Here is an 18,341-nt window from a genome sequence, read left to right as displayed (position 1 = left end):
CACAATTTTGATATAGAGGCCTCAAGGCTTTCTCATTTCATTTAAGAAAACGTACCTCTCTGATGTTCAGGAGTAAGAATATTTTTAAGAATACATGTAGCATTATTTTTATTTGTATTGGTCCCATCTCCCTTTCAGACACAATAGCATAGGACCATGGAAAAAATAAATTTTTGTTTCTGTTCTCTCATAAGTGTCTTAATTGCTTATAATTAACAGAGCAGACGAAAAGATTTTTAAGTTATTAAAATGCATCTTTAATAAATAATAAGCATTCAGCAACATTGTATTATAAATGTACAAGCATTGTACTGTTTATCAAGCCTGTATAAATACATATACATTTAGATCACTATCACAAGAAATTATTTATTTGAAAGCCAATTAAAGCCTTCACTGAAAAAAACATAGGTAATCAGAGATTACAGAGCTCACCTCAATGAATGTTGTCTTTAAGTAAGGCAAATTAAGTCACACAATTAACCAACAAAAAGTGTACAACCAAAAATGCAAAATTTATGCAATTTTGATACTTTGGAATAGACCTATATAAAAACTTAAAACTAGTTCTTCATCATGAAAATGTAATTAAAATCCAGCATCTGAAGCAAGATTGAGAGTTTTCATCCCTTAATGCATCATTTGTGCAACTTTGGTTTATATAAGCCTTATAGTTTCTTGGTGATATACCTGCACCCATAACTTTTACGAGGTCTATTATCTGGAAAATGTATGTCGAATTCAGCATCTGAAGCAAGTCCATTAGTCTGCATCCTAAGATGTATCATCCATGCAAGTTTGTTCAACATAAAGCTCAAAGTTACTTGGAAACGAAACCTGTATAAAAAACTAACCTTTTCACTAATCCGGAAAATGTAGGTCAGATTCAGCTTCTGAAGCCAGCCTCGTAGAATGCACCCTTAGATGTACCATCCATGCAAGTTTGGTCATTATAGGCTCAAAGTTACTTGGAAATGAATCCTGCACCATAAACTTTAACCTGTTTACTCAACCGGAAAATGTAGGTCAGATTCAGCATCCGAAGCAAGTCTGGTAGAATGCATCCTAAGATGTACCATCCAGGCAAGTTTAGTCATTATAGGGTTCATAGTACCTTGGAAATGAAACCTGCACCAAAAATTTTAACCTGTTCACTCAACCGGAAAATGTAGGTCAGATTCAGCATCCGAAGCAAGTCTTGTAATATGCATCCTAAGATGTACCATCCATGCAAGTTTGGTCATTATATGTCTCATAGTAACTTGGAAATGAAACCTGCACCAAAAACTTTAACCTGTTCACTCCACCGGAAAATGTAGGTCCGATTCAGCATCCGAAGCAAGACTGGTAGTATGCATCCTAAGATGTACCATCCATGCAAGTTTGGTCATTATAGGGCTCATAGTATCTTTGAAATGAAACCTGCACCAAATACTTTAACCTGTTCACTCAACCGGAAAATGTAGGTCAGATTCAGCATCCGAAGCAAGTCTGGTAGTATGCATCCTAAGATGTACCATCCATGTAAGTTTGGTCAACATAGGGCTTATAGTTACTCGGAAATGAGACTACACCAAAAACTGCACCAAAAATGTTAACCTGCACCAAAAACATTAACCTGGTCATTCCTTTGCTGAAATTGCAGCATCTGAAACTTTGACTGGTACAATGAAACACATTAGAAACATCTTTCATGCATGTCCAATCAATATAGGACATAGAAGTACTTAAAAAGAAAACTGCTCCAAAAAACTTAACCTTAACCCGGGACGCCGACGCCGACGCCGAGGGTATCACATAAGCTCCCCCCAACTTCGTTGAGGTGAGCTAAAAAGAATACACAACCTTTACATGTTATACAATAATTCCAATCACCACTCTTACAGTATACAAAATTAAAACAACAGGGATAATCTTGAAAAAGAAAAGGTGTTCTATTGTCATTACTCATAGTTGCCTTTCTAAGGAGGAAAAAAGCCTTTCTAAATAAAAATAAACCAGAGGCACCATGGCCACAACACCTGAGTAACTTTGACCCAGCTCTTCTTCCCCAGACTTTGCCCCTTTGTAGTATCTATTGTGGCCCCATTTTACCCCTAGGGTCATGATTTCAACAATTCAGAATTTACACTACCCCAGAATACTTCCAAATAAGTTTTTTGGCATTTGTAGCTCAGTTGTTCCTGAGAAGAAGATTTTTAAAGAATTTCCCTGTACATTTCAGTGTTAAATCTGTATTCGCTATTAAGGCCCAATCCTACCCCCTGGGACGTGATTTTAACAAATTAAAATCTATACTACCCAAGGATGCTTCCATATAAGTTAATGCATTTCTAGCCAAGTCAATCTTGACAGAAAGATTTTTTTTAATGACCCAATCCTATTTTTGTCTTTTCTTCATTATCTCCCCTTGAAATGGGGTTTGGCTCTTCATTTAAAAAATTTCAACTCCCCTCCACCCAAGGATGCTTTGTCCCAATTTTTGTTAAATTTGGCATGGTAGTTCTTGAAAAGAAGTTCAAAATATGAAAAGTTTACAGACAGATGGATGTATGATGGGCAATGGGCCATCAGAAAAATCACTTGAGCTTTCAGCTCAGGTGATATTAAAAAAAAATGTCAATGCGAAAGATATTGTTTTTTGTTCATCAGGGATACTCAATTCATCATATTCATTTTCAAAATGAATTGAAAATATTAAATAAGATACAAAGAAAATGTAGTTAATAAAGAAATCAATATGTAACATGCTTTTTCCCCAATAAAATCTCCCCATTTCAGTGTTTGAGCATGAAGTGTTATTATACATGTAAATTCAAATAGGAATATGGTATACATATATATTAAGAAATGATTGTTGCCCTTGAAAACACCTTAAGAGCTATGTGATAAAAACATTTCAGAATTCAGGAATGTACAATTTTTTGTACATTTCACAGTTTATGTACATGAATTATATTTGTACTGATAATATTTTACATAAAGTCAGTTCGTACATTGTAATACTAAATTCAAAATGATATGCTGATTCTGTCTATAAAGTTGAGACAAAGCTTTTGTTCAGTAAACAAGTTAGCAGGCACACTTAGAACTGGCTGTGTTTTGTGAGGAGTTTCTATCTGGAGGCAGTCGGAAGCTTTCAGCAGACTCGTTAGGATTTTGTACCTGTGAGGACTGATCCAGGTCTATAGAGTATAGTCCACTGTTAGGGGAGGTCTCGTATAGCTTCACCAGCTGCTGGGCCACCTGGAGGAAGGCCTCCTCAATACCTGTTATCAAAACAAGACGTCAGTCAGTGGTAATGCTACTTCCAACCTTAGAATTTTACATCTACTATCCCCCCACCCACCCTACCAGTAGTCACCTGAATATACACATGAATCTTTAAGATGCCTTCTATTATTTTGAGATTTATAGGTTTACTTCATGTTGATATACATTTCAAATTTACAAATGTTACCTGAATATGCTCAAATTTAAATACTGTAAATCACTTTTTATTCGCGAGAACTTTATTTTCGCGTAATTACGCGAGAGAGTGTGCTCGAAAAAATTTCATTCTTGCGTATAATAGTATTCCATAAGATTATATAGAGCAATAACCACAATCCGTGAAAATTTTGTCTTGCTAATCAAGATTCATTGACTATCTCGCGAAAATAAGGTGTCGCGAAAATTTAGTGATTTACGGTACATGTATCATATAAAACTGTTTCAATATGACATGTACACTCAAAACATGGATACAAGAAAATTTATATCTAAATCTTGATCTTTTTTCAAGAGAAGAGATGCCCTTTGATCCAATGCAATCATTGTATATTATAGTATGGACATCCAATGTTTCTACATTACAAAGTAATGTCTATGGGCACAAAAGGGATTGAAGAGATGGGTTCCTATTTAAACCATCCAAACATTCCGTTTAAAGGGAGGGTATATGAAAACCTACATATTGAACTTGGATGAATTACAAGCTGTTTTTTACAGGCTAAAAAGGCATGCAATCTTTATAAGATTTTGTATTTTCTAACCTTGCGTATACCATTCCTATAAAGCTACATGTTTATATTTCAGTAAAAGAGTGAAGGAGGCCACAGAATGATATGTACTTAATATAGGTATTACATGATATGTAAGATATCTGTGTACCTATGTTCTTGAGAGCTGAGGTTTCGTGGAACAGGGCCCCGATTGATTCTGCATATTCTTGAGCTTCTTTGGTGTTGACCTGTCGACTTTCTTCAAGGTCATTCTTATTTCCCACAAGACACATCACTGAAAAACAACAATGTACAGTGTACACTGGAAATTGAAATTGTCTTTACTTTAAATTGAATAAATTGACTCTGCTTTGAATTGAATGCATGTAGTTGAATCTGCTTTGATACACCATTATAGGTATCATTTTCTTGAACTTTGCATTAATCAATTTAATTGTTACATATAATGTCAACTAAGCAAAGTTAATTAAATATATAAAATGAATTCAAAGAGTTAACCACATATTTATTTCTTTTTCATGTCAACAATACAAGATTATTTTAAATTTTCCTACAATGATTTGATGATTAATAGTTCACTTACCAATGGGTGTATCAACATTCTTTTTCAGTTCTGAAATACATGTGCTTTGTGTTACAATCAACTAAACAATTGAAGTCCAGCTACCTTTAATTTTTATATTGAATGAAAATAAAATACTTATAGCTAAGTCCTTGACAAAAGCTTTACTGCCAATTATTAGAGGAGAAACTTCTAAAAAATTTTGTTTGTAGGTATAGACAGAGAAACAGAGAGACTCCCTACATGTTGATTAATAATTAAGTTCCTCTCTTCATTCACAGGGTAAAAACAGTAAACATATACCGGTAATTATTAACTACAGCATAACTACGTGTACAAATTTGATGATTCAGGTTTCGAGAATATAATTGCTGAGTGTAACATTATGTTATTACTTACCGCTGACCCAGTCTTTGAGTGTGACATTATGTTATTACTTACCGCTGACCCAGTCTTTAAGTTTGACATTATGTTATTACTTACCACTGACCCAGTCTTTGAGTGTGTTTGACATTATGTTATTACTTACCGCTGACCCAGTCTTTGAGTTTGACATGATTATGTTATTACTTACCGCTGACCCCGTCTTTGAGTGTGACATTATGTTATTACTTACCACTGACCCAGTCTTTGAGTGTGTTTGACATTATGTTATTACTTACCGCTGACCCAGTCTTTGAGTGTGACATTATGTTATTACTTACCACTGACCCAGTCTTTGAGTGTGTTTGACATTATGTTATTACTTACCGCTGAATCAGTCTTTGAGTGTGACATTATGTTATTACTTACCACTGACCCAGTCTTTGAGTGTGACATTATGTTATCACTTACCTGTGACCCAGTCTTTGAGTGTGACATTATGTTATTACTTACCACTGACCCAGTCTTTGAGTGTGTTTGACATTATGTTATTACTTACCGCTGACCCAGTCTTTAAGTTTGACATGATTATGTTATTACTTACCACTGACCCAGTCTTTGAGTGTGACATTATGTTATTACTTACCGCTGACCCAGTCTTTGAGTGTGACATTATGTTATTACTTACCGCTGACCCAGTCTTTGAGTGTGACATTATGTTATTACTTACCGCTGACCCAGTCTTTGAGTGTGACATTATGTTATTACTTACCGCTGACCCAGTCTTTAAGTTTGATATTATGTTATTACTTACCACTGACCCAGTCTTTGAGTGTGTTTGACATTATGTTATTACTTACCGCTGACCCAGTCTTTGAGTGTGACATTATGTTATTACTTACCACTGACCCAGTCTTTGAGTGTGTTTGACATTATGTTATTACTTACCGCTGATTCAGTCTTTGAGTGTGACATTATGTTATTACTTACCACTGACCCAGTCTTTGAGTGTGACATTATGTTATTACTTACCGCTGACCCAGTCTTTAAGTTTGACATTATGTTATTACTTACCACTGACCCAGTCTTTGAGTGTGTTTGACATTATGTTATTACTTACCGCTGACCCAGTCTTTGAGTTTGACATGATTATGTTATTACTTACCGCTGACCCAGTCTTTGAGTGTGACATTATGTTATTACTTACCACTGACCCAGTCTTTGAGTGTGTTTGACATTATGTTATTACTTACCGCTGACCCAGTCTTTGAGTGTGACATTATGTTATTACTTACCACTGACCCAGTCTTTGAGTGTGTTTGACATTATGTTATTACTTACCGCTGATTCAGTCTTTGAGTGTGACATTATGTTATTACTTACCACTGACCCAGTCTTTGAGTGTGACATTATGTTATCACTTACCTGTGACCCAGTCTTTGAGTGTGACATTATGTTATTACTTACCACTGACCCAGTCTTTGAGTTTGACATTATGTTATCACTTACCACTGACCCTGTCTTGGAGTTTGACATTATGTTATTACTTACCGCTGACCCAGTCTTTGAGTTTGACATTATGTTATTACTTACCGCTGACCCAGTCTTTAAGTTTGATATTATGTTATTACTTACCACTGACCCAGTCTTTGAGTTTGACATGATTATGTTATTACTTACTACTGACCCAGTCTTTGAGTATGACATGATTATGTTATTACTTACCGCTGACCCAGTCTTTAGTGTGACATGATGTTATTACTTACCACTGACCCAGTCTTTGATGTCATAGAAACTGTCCTCCGAGGTGATGTCATAAATCAACATAGCTGCATTGGCCTTCCTGTAGTACATGGGAGCCTACAATACACACAGGGTCACCTTATCTACAGTGTACTGATCATGTTTATGTTTGATATTTTTTACAAATCATAATTAATAACTCTGGTTTTAAGATGCTATTTGATTGGAGAGAGAAATGTGTTTGTACACATATTCTATAAATCGTGTTGCATATGTCATTTATAATGTCATACATGAAAAATGTATACAGTCTGCTTGCGATTACATTTGAAATAGCACAATTTGACGGCTATATCTTGTTATCTTGATTCTTACTTCAAATTTGTAAAACATATATACATGTATAGATACTACCGGTACATACCATTGACCTAAACCTCTCCTGGCCCGCTGTATCCCATACTTGTAGTTTCATCCTGTAGTTGTTCAAAGTTCTGGAAATATATGCAGGAAAAAATTTAGTTCAACATGATTAAGGGCAAGATCTTTTGGAATTATGGTTATATCTCGATCTGTATATTACATGCATTTTGAATGTAAACTAGCTTATTTTAATTAGCCAATTCATTTTTAAATGCCTTTAGTACACCCCTTGGCAGGGCTCGACATTAACTTTTTTTCCTACTTGTCCATTTGGACAAGTGACCAAGATATTTACTTGTCCGAACTTCAACTTCACTTGTCCGAAAATTTTTCAAAGAATGTCTTGTTCTGTCAACTTGAAAACAATTAAAAAATTAAATGTGCTTGATTTATAAGTGCTGTTATTGATAAATAAGACAAACACATATAAAAAAAATTATCTAGACTTCTCCTGACAACAGCATAAATGTTTGCAAAGTGAATCTGTGTTACCAATCAAATATATTACAAACTCGCAAACGTCGTAAGATCCACGCCATGCATGGCGCAATATGGAGTCGAGAATATTGATCCCTATCAAGTGTGAACTTACATAGCAATTGATATCCGGATCCAAATTCAGATTTATTTACTGCTTCCGTTTTTATTCGATAAACTTTACAATAGTTGTTTTTTTTTTATTACTATTATTTGAAGACTTCTTTACAAAGAAAAATCACTTGTCCAATCGGACAAGTGCACAGCAATATTCACTTGTCCGAATTTTTTTTTCACTGGTACCGGACAAGCGGACAAGCGTTAATGTCGAGGCCTGCTTGGGCACAAATTTTATGAATTAACTGTCAAAACATCACTTTAAATAAATTTTAAGTATACATGCATATAATAACTTACAGTTTGTATGTGAAAAATGAAGCTCCAATGGTTGGACTGACTGCTTTGCTGAACATTCCCCCAACATATCGAATAACAGTACTTGTCTTTCCAACCGCTGTGATGTAAAAAAACAATTCTACATGAATGAATGTTTTAATAAAAATTAAAAGATAATAAAGGAACAGTTACAGCAGAAATTTAGAAATGTGTGGCTTTAAAATGGGCCTGAAAGCATACAAATTAATGTATGAGATCTAGAAAATCTTTTTTTTTAAATCAGGCATTTCACATATACAAAATCGTGCAACTACCATGCAACTGCACCAGCAAAATATCTTGATTTTCTTATGCGGTTTGAAGAGGACAATCTAAGTGAATAAGTGGGCTATTCAATAAAACACATCATTGCTTCACAAATGGTTCATCTGTGCTTCACATTCAGAGATTTCACTGTCATTATTAAAAATAAACTAACATAGGCCTATTTGTTTGATTTGTTTGTCCTTACCCTCTTCTGGCAATAACATAATAACACCCAGTTGCAAACTTCCCTTATTAAGCCTATGTCTCTGATTATGTAAGCAACATTCTGAAAGCTTAATATACATGTACATGTAGGGCTAGCCTGGCCTAATGTTACATGTACAATATATGAAAAATCAATGTGTACATTTGGCGTTCTTCGGATGGCTATTGGTTTCTCATCTATGGATGTTAATCATGGAATGACACACTCTACTTAAGTGTGTTAAGATATTATTAGAAAGGATATAAACCAAGCTAGATTTGCAATCATAAAAATCTACTAAATGTCAACAAAATACAAGATACTTACCTTGAGAACCCAGAACTACCACTTTCGCTTCAATGGATTTCATTTTTCTGTTCACTTCATCTTATATACAAGTCAAATTATATACAAGTCAAATTATCATAAAGCAAAACTCAAGATAATAACCGAGGAAGCAGAGAAAAAAAGTTACAGTTTTCAAACTGTCATAACGGAACTGAAAGTTCAACCACCATTTTGTGATCACGTGATTAGAATTCGAAAATAAATCCAATGAAAATATATTAGTCCTATCTTGCATTTTTTTCATTTTGCCCTTTTATGAAAGAAAGGATTAATAATTTTTATTGAAATATAATACTATATTAAAACAAGAAATTCTGCAAGCGTAACTTTCGTACTTTGCTGCAAGCATGTCGGAGGAGATAGAGAAAGCACAACTTGCCAAACCCGGTGGAGATACAATATTTGGAAAGATTGCACGGAAAGAAGTACCGTGCGAATTTATTTATGAAGACGACCAGGTATTCCTTTATTACAGATACAGAGTTTTTGAAATAAAAAAAAATTCACTGGTCAAGTGGACCAGTGATTTGGTGAATGTTACCGGTCCACACAAATATATATTCACTGGTCCATCAACAAACAAATATTCAAAACAAAAAAAATGTTTTAATTCCAGTTAGGCTTTAAAAAAACCCGAGGGTCAAATATCCCCAGACTTAATTAACCAGGTGTGATATTTACAGTAGAAACCCAACATGGCTTCCTACTGCAGAAAACGAAGTTCAAAATGTGGGGAAATGTTTAATGTAACAAAAATGATTATTTTAAAACCCTTTACATTCAAGGTAAATGATTATTAGCAATTCATTTGACATATGTTGCACCCCAAATAAAGCTACAATTATAAATATTTCTGTACAAATTGAATCAGCTGATTGATCGAACAAACACAGATATGGCATTTATAATCATATGTCAGAAAATTTAGAGTTTATTCTTTCATACACACAGATTCAATCCTTTTGACAATCTCACAAATAAACTTAAAATTCAGGGGTTAAGAGGTTAAAATTCCGAAAAGATCCTTTTTTTTTTTTTTTACCGGTCCCTCGGACCGATTACATGAAGAAAATTACCGGACTTTTGAAATATTTACCAGTTTTGCCGGTGGGACCGGTGGATTTCAAAAACTCTGCAGATACAGAAAAAAATCCATGATCAATGGTAATTTTTTGGCGGTGTCTGAATCATCTGTAGATTGAACGTTCTATCGTTAAAATGATATTGTCCAACGGACCCTGTTTAACCGAGACACAGTTAAATCATTCTAACTAAATCATCTGGGACAAATACAATAATGAGGACCACATTATGACATTTTTAGCTCACTTGAGCCGAAGTGAGTTTTCTGATCAAAATTTGTCCGTTGTCTGTTGTCGTCGTAAACTTTTCACATTTTCGTCTTCTTCTCAAGAACCACTGGGCCAATTTCAACCAAACTTGCCACAAAGTATTCTTGGGTGAAGGGGATTGAAGTTTGTTCAAATGAAGGGCCAAGCCCTCTTCCAAGGGGAGATAATCATGAATTAATGAAAAATTAATTGAATCTTTTAAAAATCTTCTCCTCAAGAACCATTGGGCCAGGAAAGATGAAACTCATGTGGAAGCATCCTCAGGTAGTGTGGATTCAAGTTTGTTTAAATCATGACACCCCCCCCCCCCCCAGGTTAGGGCGGGGCCAAAATGGCTGATCAAAGTTTTACATATGAATATATAGGAAATATCTTTGAAAATTTTCTTCTCAAGAACCACTGGGCCAGGAAAGATGAAACTTATGTGAAAACATCCTCAGACAGTGTAGATTCAATGTTGTTCAAATCATGACCCCCCGGGTAGGATTGGGCCACCATTGACAATCAAAGATTTACATAGGAATATATAGGAAAAATCTTTAAAAATCTTCTTCTCAAGAACCACTGGGCTGGGAAAGATGAAACTCATGTAGAAGCATCATCAGGTAATGTAGATTCAATTTTGTTCATATCGACATGACCCCTGGGGGAAGGGCGAGGCCACAACTGACGATCAAAGATTTACAGGATTATATAGGAAAAATCTTTGAAAATCTTCTTCTCAAGAACCACTTGGCCAGGAAAGATGAAACTTATGTGAAAACATCCTCAGCAGTGATTGGGATAAGCCAGGGAGTAAATGTGACAATGGCACACTCCAAATCAGTGTCAATGTGACATTTCAAATTTCAATGCGCCAAACAGACTTTTTAATGGGACATTTCCTAGTTACAAACTTGCAATTTATTAGTTGATGTTAGAATTTCAGTTGACTTTACTTAATTGAAATTGTCAAATTATTGTATGACGACATTAAAAGATACAAAATTAGGTATATATAAATTCACAAGTGTCAGAAAATAAATAAACACTGCAATTTAATTTCAATTCTTTATTTTTTTGTCTCCAATGTTTGACATCTGTAAAATGATTTAAAGCCTGGTTTAGATCTAAACTGCTTCCCTCCGATTCATGTTAAATTTTCGTTTTGGTTTTTCCTCCGAGACTACATCATCAGTCTTACCGTCAGATTCATCTCCATTCGTTCTGTCAGCATGTTATATTTCTTCCGTCGAAGTTCCGAGTAATTTTCTACCGATTTACTTGAATTCTGTTTCTTAGGATTGTTAAAATTAAGAAAAGGCTGCCCTTTATCGGTACAAGATATTTCTTAGGCAGCATGCTGCACTTCTGAAATCAGTTTATTTCGTGTGGGTTAGCCAATCAGAAAACACGTATCTGTTTGATTAGATACTGGATAAAAGAAAGTCATAAAAACGCTTTAACTGAACAACATTCAATACTGTTTTTTCAAGCATAAATTAACAGTGATTGTTGTGGGAAAGACTATAAGTGTTTGGGGGAAAGCTCAAAGTTTAAAAGTATGTAGTACGTGATTATATATGCGCCACGATGGCGCAGGGTTTTAATTTTAATGTACGTGACATTTTAAAAATTAATGCGACTATGGCGCAGGGCGCGTGCTTATCCCAATCACTGCCTCAGGTAGTATACCAGTAGATTCAAGTTTGTTCAAATCATGCCCCCCCCAGGGGTAGGGTGAGGCCACAATGGATGATTAAAGTTTTACATAGGAATGAATACATTTTTAGCTCACCTCAACGAAGTTGGGGGAGCTTATGTAATACCCTCGGCATCGGCGTCAGTGTCAGCGTCGGCCTTGGTGTTGGCGTCCCAGGTTAAGGTTAAGTTTTTTGGAGCAGTTTTCTTTTTAAGTACTTCTATGTCCTACATTGATTAGACATGCATGGAGGATGCTTCTAGTGTGTTTCATTGTACCAGTCAAAGTTTCAGATGCTGCAATTTCAGCAAAGGAATGACCAGGTTAATGTTTTTGGAGCAGTTTAACATTTTTGGTGCAGTTTTTGGTGTAGGTCTCATTTCCTAGGAACTATAAGCCCTATGTTGACCAAACTTGCATGGATGATACATCTAAGGATGCATACTACCAGGCTTGCTTCGGATGCTGAATCTGACCTACATTTTCTGGTTGAGTGAACAGGTTCAAGTTTTTGGTGCTGGTCTCATTTCCAAGTACTATGAGCACTATCATGACCAAACTTGCATGGATCATACATCTAAGGATGCATACTACCAGGCTTGCTTTGGATGCTGAATCTGACCTACATTTTTTGGATGAGTGAAAAGGTTAGTTTTTGATGCAGGTTTCATTTCCAATGAACTATGAGTTCTTTAATGACCAAACTTGCATGGAGGATACATCTTAGGATGCACACTAATGGACTTGCTTCGGATGCTGAATTCGACATACATTTTTCAGATAATGGACCAGGTAAAAGTTATGGGTGTAGGAAACTATAAGGCTTATATAACATTGTATAAACCAAACTTGCACAAATGATGCATCAAGGGATGAAAACTCTAAATTTGCTTCAGATGCTGGATTTTTATTACATTTTCATGAAGAAGAACTAGTTTGAATTTTTTATATAGGTCTATTTCAAAGTATCAGATCAAAATTGCATAAATATTTTCATTTTTGGCATGTACACTTTTTGTTGGTTAATTTTGTGACTTTGCCTTACTTAAAGACAACATTCATTGAGGTGAGCTTTATAATCTCTGATTGTCTATGTTTTATATTTTAAAGCCATAATTGGTCATATCTTTATGATAGCATCCTCACATAGTGTTGATTCAAGTTTGTTCAAGTCATGAACGGGAAGTAGGAATTGGGTAGGGTTGGCCACAATTGGGGATCAAAGTTTTGCCTAGAAATATCAATGAAATATTTTTTTCCCAAGAACAGAAAAGCCATGTTTAATTATATTGATATGGAGGCATCCTCAGATAGTACAAAGTCATACTGGTTCAAATGAGGGCTCCCAGGGGTAGGGTTGGGCCACAATGGGAGGTGGTTAAATGAATAAATAGGGAGAAAAAATCATCTGCTCAAAAACAGCAAAGGCATTTATTGTGTGGAAGCATCATCAGGTAGTTGTAGTTTAAAATCCCCCCCATGTAAACTTCTCAATACTGAAGTAATTTCTGCTTTTATTTTGTAGCCAATGAGCTCAGGTGAGCGATGTGGCCTATGGACCTCTTGTAAACTTAAAGTAGTCACATTTAGTCTAAACTATGTAAGCATCCTTAGTTTGGTAGATTCAGTTTTGTTCAAAATCACTCTTCTTCTCCCTTTTAGGGGTAGGTTGGAACATTTATGCATTTTAAAAGCTTTTCAATACTAAAATGAATTTTTGCTTTTTTCTTAGCCAGTGCTCTGGTGAGCAATGTGGCCCCTGGGCCTCTTGTTTGTTTTTTTTGTTTTTTTTTAAATTCATTTTTTTAGAAATAATAAACACATTACAACTGATCTTTAATACTGAATGCTAGCTGACTGGTTGAATTCCTTGTTTTAGTGTGTGGCTTTCAATGACCTTACCCCACAAGCACCTGTCCACTTCCTGGTGATTCCTAAGAAGCCTGTGTCTAGACTGGCAGAGACGGAGGACGGGGACGAACAGGTCAGTACATGTATTACGGTGTAGCTGCTTATTGAAGATGTGAACTTATTTATAGGATTAATTATGAATTTGATTATTAAGGTCCCACCATGATAGGTCAAAGCATTGAACTTTAAAAAAATGTTATGGCCAACACACTTATAATGAATTGCTGTTAACTGTGAACTGATTTTCAGTCCCTTTGACTCTATTGTACATTGTAAACTTGACAGATATAACAAATTACACTTATAACGAGGCAAAATTGTTACACTGTGTAAGCGTGTTTTACTGTACATTGATAATAACATGTATATTTCAATAAAAATAGAAGATGATGTTTCCATCAAAAATCATTCAGAATTAGACATTACCCATTATCAAATGCACGTTATATACTAGTATATATATATACTAGGATTAGGAAAATAAAGTTGCCAACTTGAGGTAATTAACCGTAATTTCTGTAATGAAATTATTTCTCTTATTCTGCATTGCAGCTCCTTGGACACCTAGTTCTGGTTGCTAAGAAGGTTGCTAAGCAGCGTGGTTTGAATGACGGCTATCGACTGGTTATCAATGACGGTCCAATAGGTGGACAGTCGGTGTATCATCTTCACATACACGTGATGAGTGGACGACAGATGGGCTGGCCACCAGGATAATTCTCCTGTAAATTTAATCACTATTATAGAATTTACAATTAAAACAATAAGACACTTATAGTGGGAATGGATTATGATGACTCTCTGGAATGTTTCTGGTTAACTTTTGATGTGGAGCATCACAACATTTGTTATATTGTCTGTAAAATTGATTTTAAGACCATCAAGCTGTATTATTATTAAAAGGACTAAAACCATTATGTTTTTAATAAGCTTTTCTTTGTGTTGGCTCACATTTGCATTCTACATGTACACTTTAGATGCGTATAATGCTTTAGAAATCTCTCCATATTGTAGTGTTATTTTGAGCTTTTTGCATAATTTAGGCAAATATTTCAAGTGAGCAATAAAGACATCTGTCTGTCTGTGTGACATTGTGAAACTTCTCACATGTTTAAGTGCTTCTTAAGAACCTCTTTGTCAATTTTAACCAAATTTGCTACAGTACTACTACTTCCTTTTGTAAAGAGAACAAGATTAAGATTAAGGGCACATCTTCCTTATGAGGAGATACTCAGACATGTGAAAATATGTTGGATCATTCAAAGATCTGTGTCACTTTTCCAGAAAAGACAACTTGTAGGATTATACATATATATTTTAAGATTCATTGCCCAATCATTTTAGCTCATCTGAGTCAAAGGCTTTAGAAGCTTTTCTTATCAGAAATGTCTGGAATATCCTAAACCCAATTTTAGTAAATGGCCAATGGTTCTTGAGAAAAGGTTGAAAATGTGAAAAGTTTAAAGACGGACGGACACTGGTGATCAAAAAAGCCCAAATAATTGAGCTTTCAGCTCAGGTGAGCTAAAAAACCCGGGTCATTTTCAGACAGTCGGTTGAGAGAGGGTATTTATTGAAGGTTGTCTAATTTGTACACTGCTTGTAGGAGGGAAAATTTCAAAACTACTAGTTTTCCTGTCTTTTAAACCCAACATGTCATAAGGCATTGGAATTCCAAGATGTGTCCGTGCACATTCAAGTATGTTTTCGATTAGATGACAATATGGTATCGCCACCAGGCGCGGATCCAGAAATTTTTTCCAAGTTGATGGGGGGGGGGGGGGGGCCCCCGAGTCAAAAAATAAATTGAAACACAGAAATTTCTTCTAAAGCATGCAAAAAAAAAAAATACGTAAAATCATTTCAAAACATGTAAAGCCTATTGGAGGGGGGGGGGGGGGGGGGGGGGGGTTAACTCTTTCAAGAGCTTCATACATTTCACTTTCACATATAGATCCGCGTCTCGGGGAGGAGTCCGCGTTTTCTAGGGGGTCCTAGGTCACTTTTGCTTGGTATAGCATGTTTAGTATATACATTTAATAACTCTGCAAATTTCAGATGCCCCCTACCCTTCTCTAGATCCGTGCATGGTCAGGTACCGGAACCATGCCATTATAGGTATATTATAAGACACCCTTATAACATTATAAGGTCTGACGACACTGCTCTAATATCTGTTTTGTATCTCTTCTTAATATACCAGAAATTGATCATAATTATCATTATCTTGTGATTTTAAACTGTTTTCAAAATGTCTAAGTAGATAAAGACACCAATTTAAAATATTGTGATATTGGTTGATCAAAAGATCTCCAACATGATTATGAATAATAAATACCCTCCTCTGGTATTTTGCACAGATGCCTCGTAGGGTATAGATATGCATGTACCTTAATTTTTTGGTATGAAACTTGTTAAAGTAGCAAAACTTCAATGTGAAATTCTTGGCAAAACTTATCAATTTATTATTGAGGAACGTGTCGTCGTGTTTGAGGCGCCCTTTAAATTGATATCGACTGTGTTCCATTTGGAAATATTTGAAGTAGAATTATAGAAACTTTTGTAATTATTAACGAGTAATTTTACATTGAGTATTTAAATAAAAAATTCACGTTGTCATGTTGAAAATTTTGTATTGCCAATCGGTTAATTCAGAATTGACATGAAATTCCTAAAATTCTTTCTAAAGACTGACTGTAGAACGAAAACTTTCAAATTTAAAACTCAAAAAATTGAGATAAAAAATATGCACATCTAAGTTAATAGATTTTAGGAAAAATATATATTGTATTGATGGTGTCCAGGGACGAAGCATTCTTTTTGGGGAGATTTGGGGCGGGCCAACCAAAAAAAAAAAATCAAATTACCCTAAAAAAGGAAAATTTTCCAAATTCCAAACTCAAAAATCCTATATTGTGTATTTGTGTGTGTGTGGGGGGGGGGGACTTCCTTCAAATTCGGTTCAAAATTTTATTCATACACTGAAATTTAATAATAAAGTTATCCTTATGCCGATATCAATATATGCATCATTTAGGGAGATGGGGGTGGGGGAAGGGGGGCTTTCAATGAACATTTTCGATATAGTACATGTAAAAAGTTATGTTACTTTGGAAAAAATGACTGTCGTTTCATAGCCACCCTTACTGTTAAAAATATATTTTAATGCATTCTCCTACCGTCATGTAGTATGATGTACCTGCATTTTCATGTTACTATAAAATTATAAATAGAAATTGAAGGGGGGGGGGTATATATAATTTTGTACAGGACAATATACTAGGAAAGCCTACAAGGATCAATTTATGGATAAAAAGAATTCAAAAATGCGTTCACGCAAAATTTTACCAAAGTAAATACTTTGGAAATTAGGAAAGCTAATATACAATGTATTAGCAGGGACTGTTACAACGCACTTTGAAAAATTACGCACTTTGAAATTTTTTTTCAAAGTGCGTTAAATTTGGGACCGAGCTATAACGCACTTTGAAAAAATTAATTTTTTTTCAATTTAAAGTGCGTTGATATCGACCATATTGACGCACTTTGAAAAAAAAATGTAGATTCATCAATATTCTTACAAATAATCGGTATGATAAATAACAGATCCTGGATGGATGACTTTTTTTTAAGATGAAGTCACTTCAGGACCTGAGAAATTGACGTTTTAAATATTTGAGGTTTTGATAAAATAAAACGGAAAAGAGTCTTGAAAAAAAGGGTGACGATTGTTTAAGATCATTAATTCGTTTCTTTCTTTTCTTTAAATTCTAGTCTTTGATAAGTATATGTGACGCGCCAAGCAAAAACCTCCCTTAACGAAGAATTTTGACATTTTCAGATTTTTATTGATTCTTGTAGAGTTTTTCTTTCTCTTTCGTTTGATGTATAACATGACATATATTTCTGTGTATAAATGTATAAAAAATCGCATGACAAAGACGGAATATTTACTTTGACGTACAGTGTACGCGTGCGTAACTGCATGAATTTTTTTAACGTAAAATCGTAAAATGACGTAAAGCTTCATAATAATTTGATGATATTTATTATTATTAAATCTTTGATTTGATTTCCTTAAAAGTAGCAACAATTAAGGATTTTTTAATCGTAATAATAGAAAATAAACATTCTAAAGTATATCTTTGAGAAACGAATGACGGGAGGGGGGTTGGGGGGTAGACCGAATTGATCGTCAAGGGACAAAACTCAGGACAAAATTAAAAAAATATTCTCTTCTTCTGGGATTTCTTCCAATTTATGGCTTTTTAATGCAGTAAAATGGCAGACATCTACATTACTGCAATAGTAAAAGAAAATTAGCAACATTTGGATAAAAAAATCCTATTGTGGTAGTATAAACGACACACGTACGGCTTCCCACTAGCTTAGGCTAGTGGGATAACCCTTAACCTTATTCGGTAAAGCACAGAGGCCTCGGGTTCGATCCCAATTAAGCAGAGGCACGTAATTTTCTCTGTTACACTATCAAAGTATTTATCTTTAAAAAAGAAGTTCACGACAGTTCTTACCCCCCCCCCCCCCCCCCCAGGGTCAATAAAAGTCTATA

At 34.9% G+C, this 18,341-nt stretch overlaps 2 protein-coding genes across 2 annotated transcripts; one reads left to right on the top strand and one right to left on the bottom strand.

Annotated features, from left to right (window-relative positions):
* Positions 1–233: 233 nt before the first annotated feature.
* On the bottom strand, positions 234–9,017 carry LOC134246992 (ras-related protein Rab-31-like). Its single transcript, XM_062729343.1, has 8 exons — positions 8,807–9,017; positions 7,990–8,086; positions 7,097–7,166; positions 6,696–6,789; positions 4,588–4,617; positions 4,153–4,278; positions 931–3,269; positions 234–854 (listed from the first exon to the last, which is right to left on the bottom strand). Exons 1-7 carry the CDS (start codon positions 8,847–8,849, stop codon positions 3,073–3,075), a joined length of 657 nt encoding a protein of 218 aa, XP_062585327.1. The 5' UTR covers positions 8,850–9,017; the 3' UTR covers positions 234–854; positions 931–3,072.
* A 110-nt stretch (positions 9,018–9,127) lies between these two features.
* Positions 9,128–14,686, top strand: LOC134246957 (adenosine 5'-monophosphoramidase HINT1-like). The gene is made up of 3 exons (XM_062729303.1): positions 9,128–9,285; positions 13,740–13,844; positions 14,324–14,686. Exons 1-3 carry the CDS (start codon positions 9,175–9,177, stop codon positions 14,486–14,488), a joined length of 381 nt encoding a protein of 126 aa, XP_062585287.1. The 5' UTR covers positions 9,128–9,174; the 3' UTR covers positions 14,489–14,686.
* Positions 14,687–18,341: the final 3,655 nt, after the last annotated feature.

This window comes from Saccostrea cucullata, unplaced genomic scaffold (assembly GCF_032062105.1).
Source record: "Saccostrea cucullata isolate Sc308-1 unplaced genomic scaffold, CSIRO_AGI_Scuc_v1 ctg20, whole genome shotgun sequence".
NCBI classification, from domain to species: domain Eukaryota; kingdom Metazoa; phylum Mollusca; class Bivalvia; order Ostreida; family Ostreidae; genus Saccostrea; species Saccostrea cuccullata.
Note: the sequence above shows the minus strand (reverse complement) of the source record. Positions and strands in the feature narration are given on the sequence as shown.

Excerpts from the sequence above, each read along its gene's own strand:
- LOC134246992 (XM_062729343.1), bottom strand. The coding sequence starts at position 8,849 with ATGAAATCCATTGAAGCGAAAGTGGTAGTTCTGGGTTCTCAAG. Across the intron at positions 4,618-6,695 it reads CATCAAAGACTGGGTCAGTG|AACTGAAAAAGAATGTTGAT; the intron begins GTAAGTAATAAC and ends CATGTATTTCAG. Across the intron at positions 3,270-4,152 it reads CTCAGCTCTCAAGAACATAG|GTATTGAGGAGGCCTTCCTC; the intron begins GTACACAGATAT and ends TTTTGATAACAG.
- LOC134246957 (XM_062729303.1), top strand. The coding sequence starts at position 9,175 with ATGTCGGAGGAGATAGAGAAAGCACAACTTGCCAAACCCGGTGGAGAT. Across the intron at positions 9,286-13,739 it reads TTATTTATGAAGACGACCAG|TGTGTGGCTTTCAATGACCT; the intron begins GTATTCCTTTAT and ends TCCTTGTTTTAG. Across the intron at positions 13,845-14,323 it reads CGGAGGACGGGGACGAACAG|CTCCTTGGACACCTAGTTCT; the intron begins GTCAGTACATGT and ends TCTGCATTGCAG.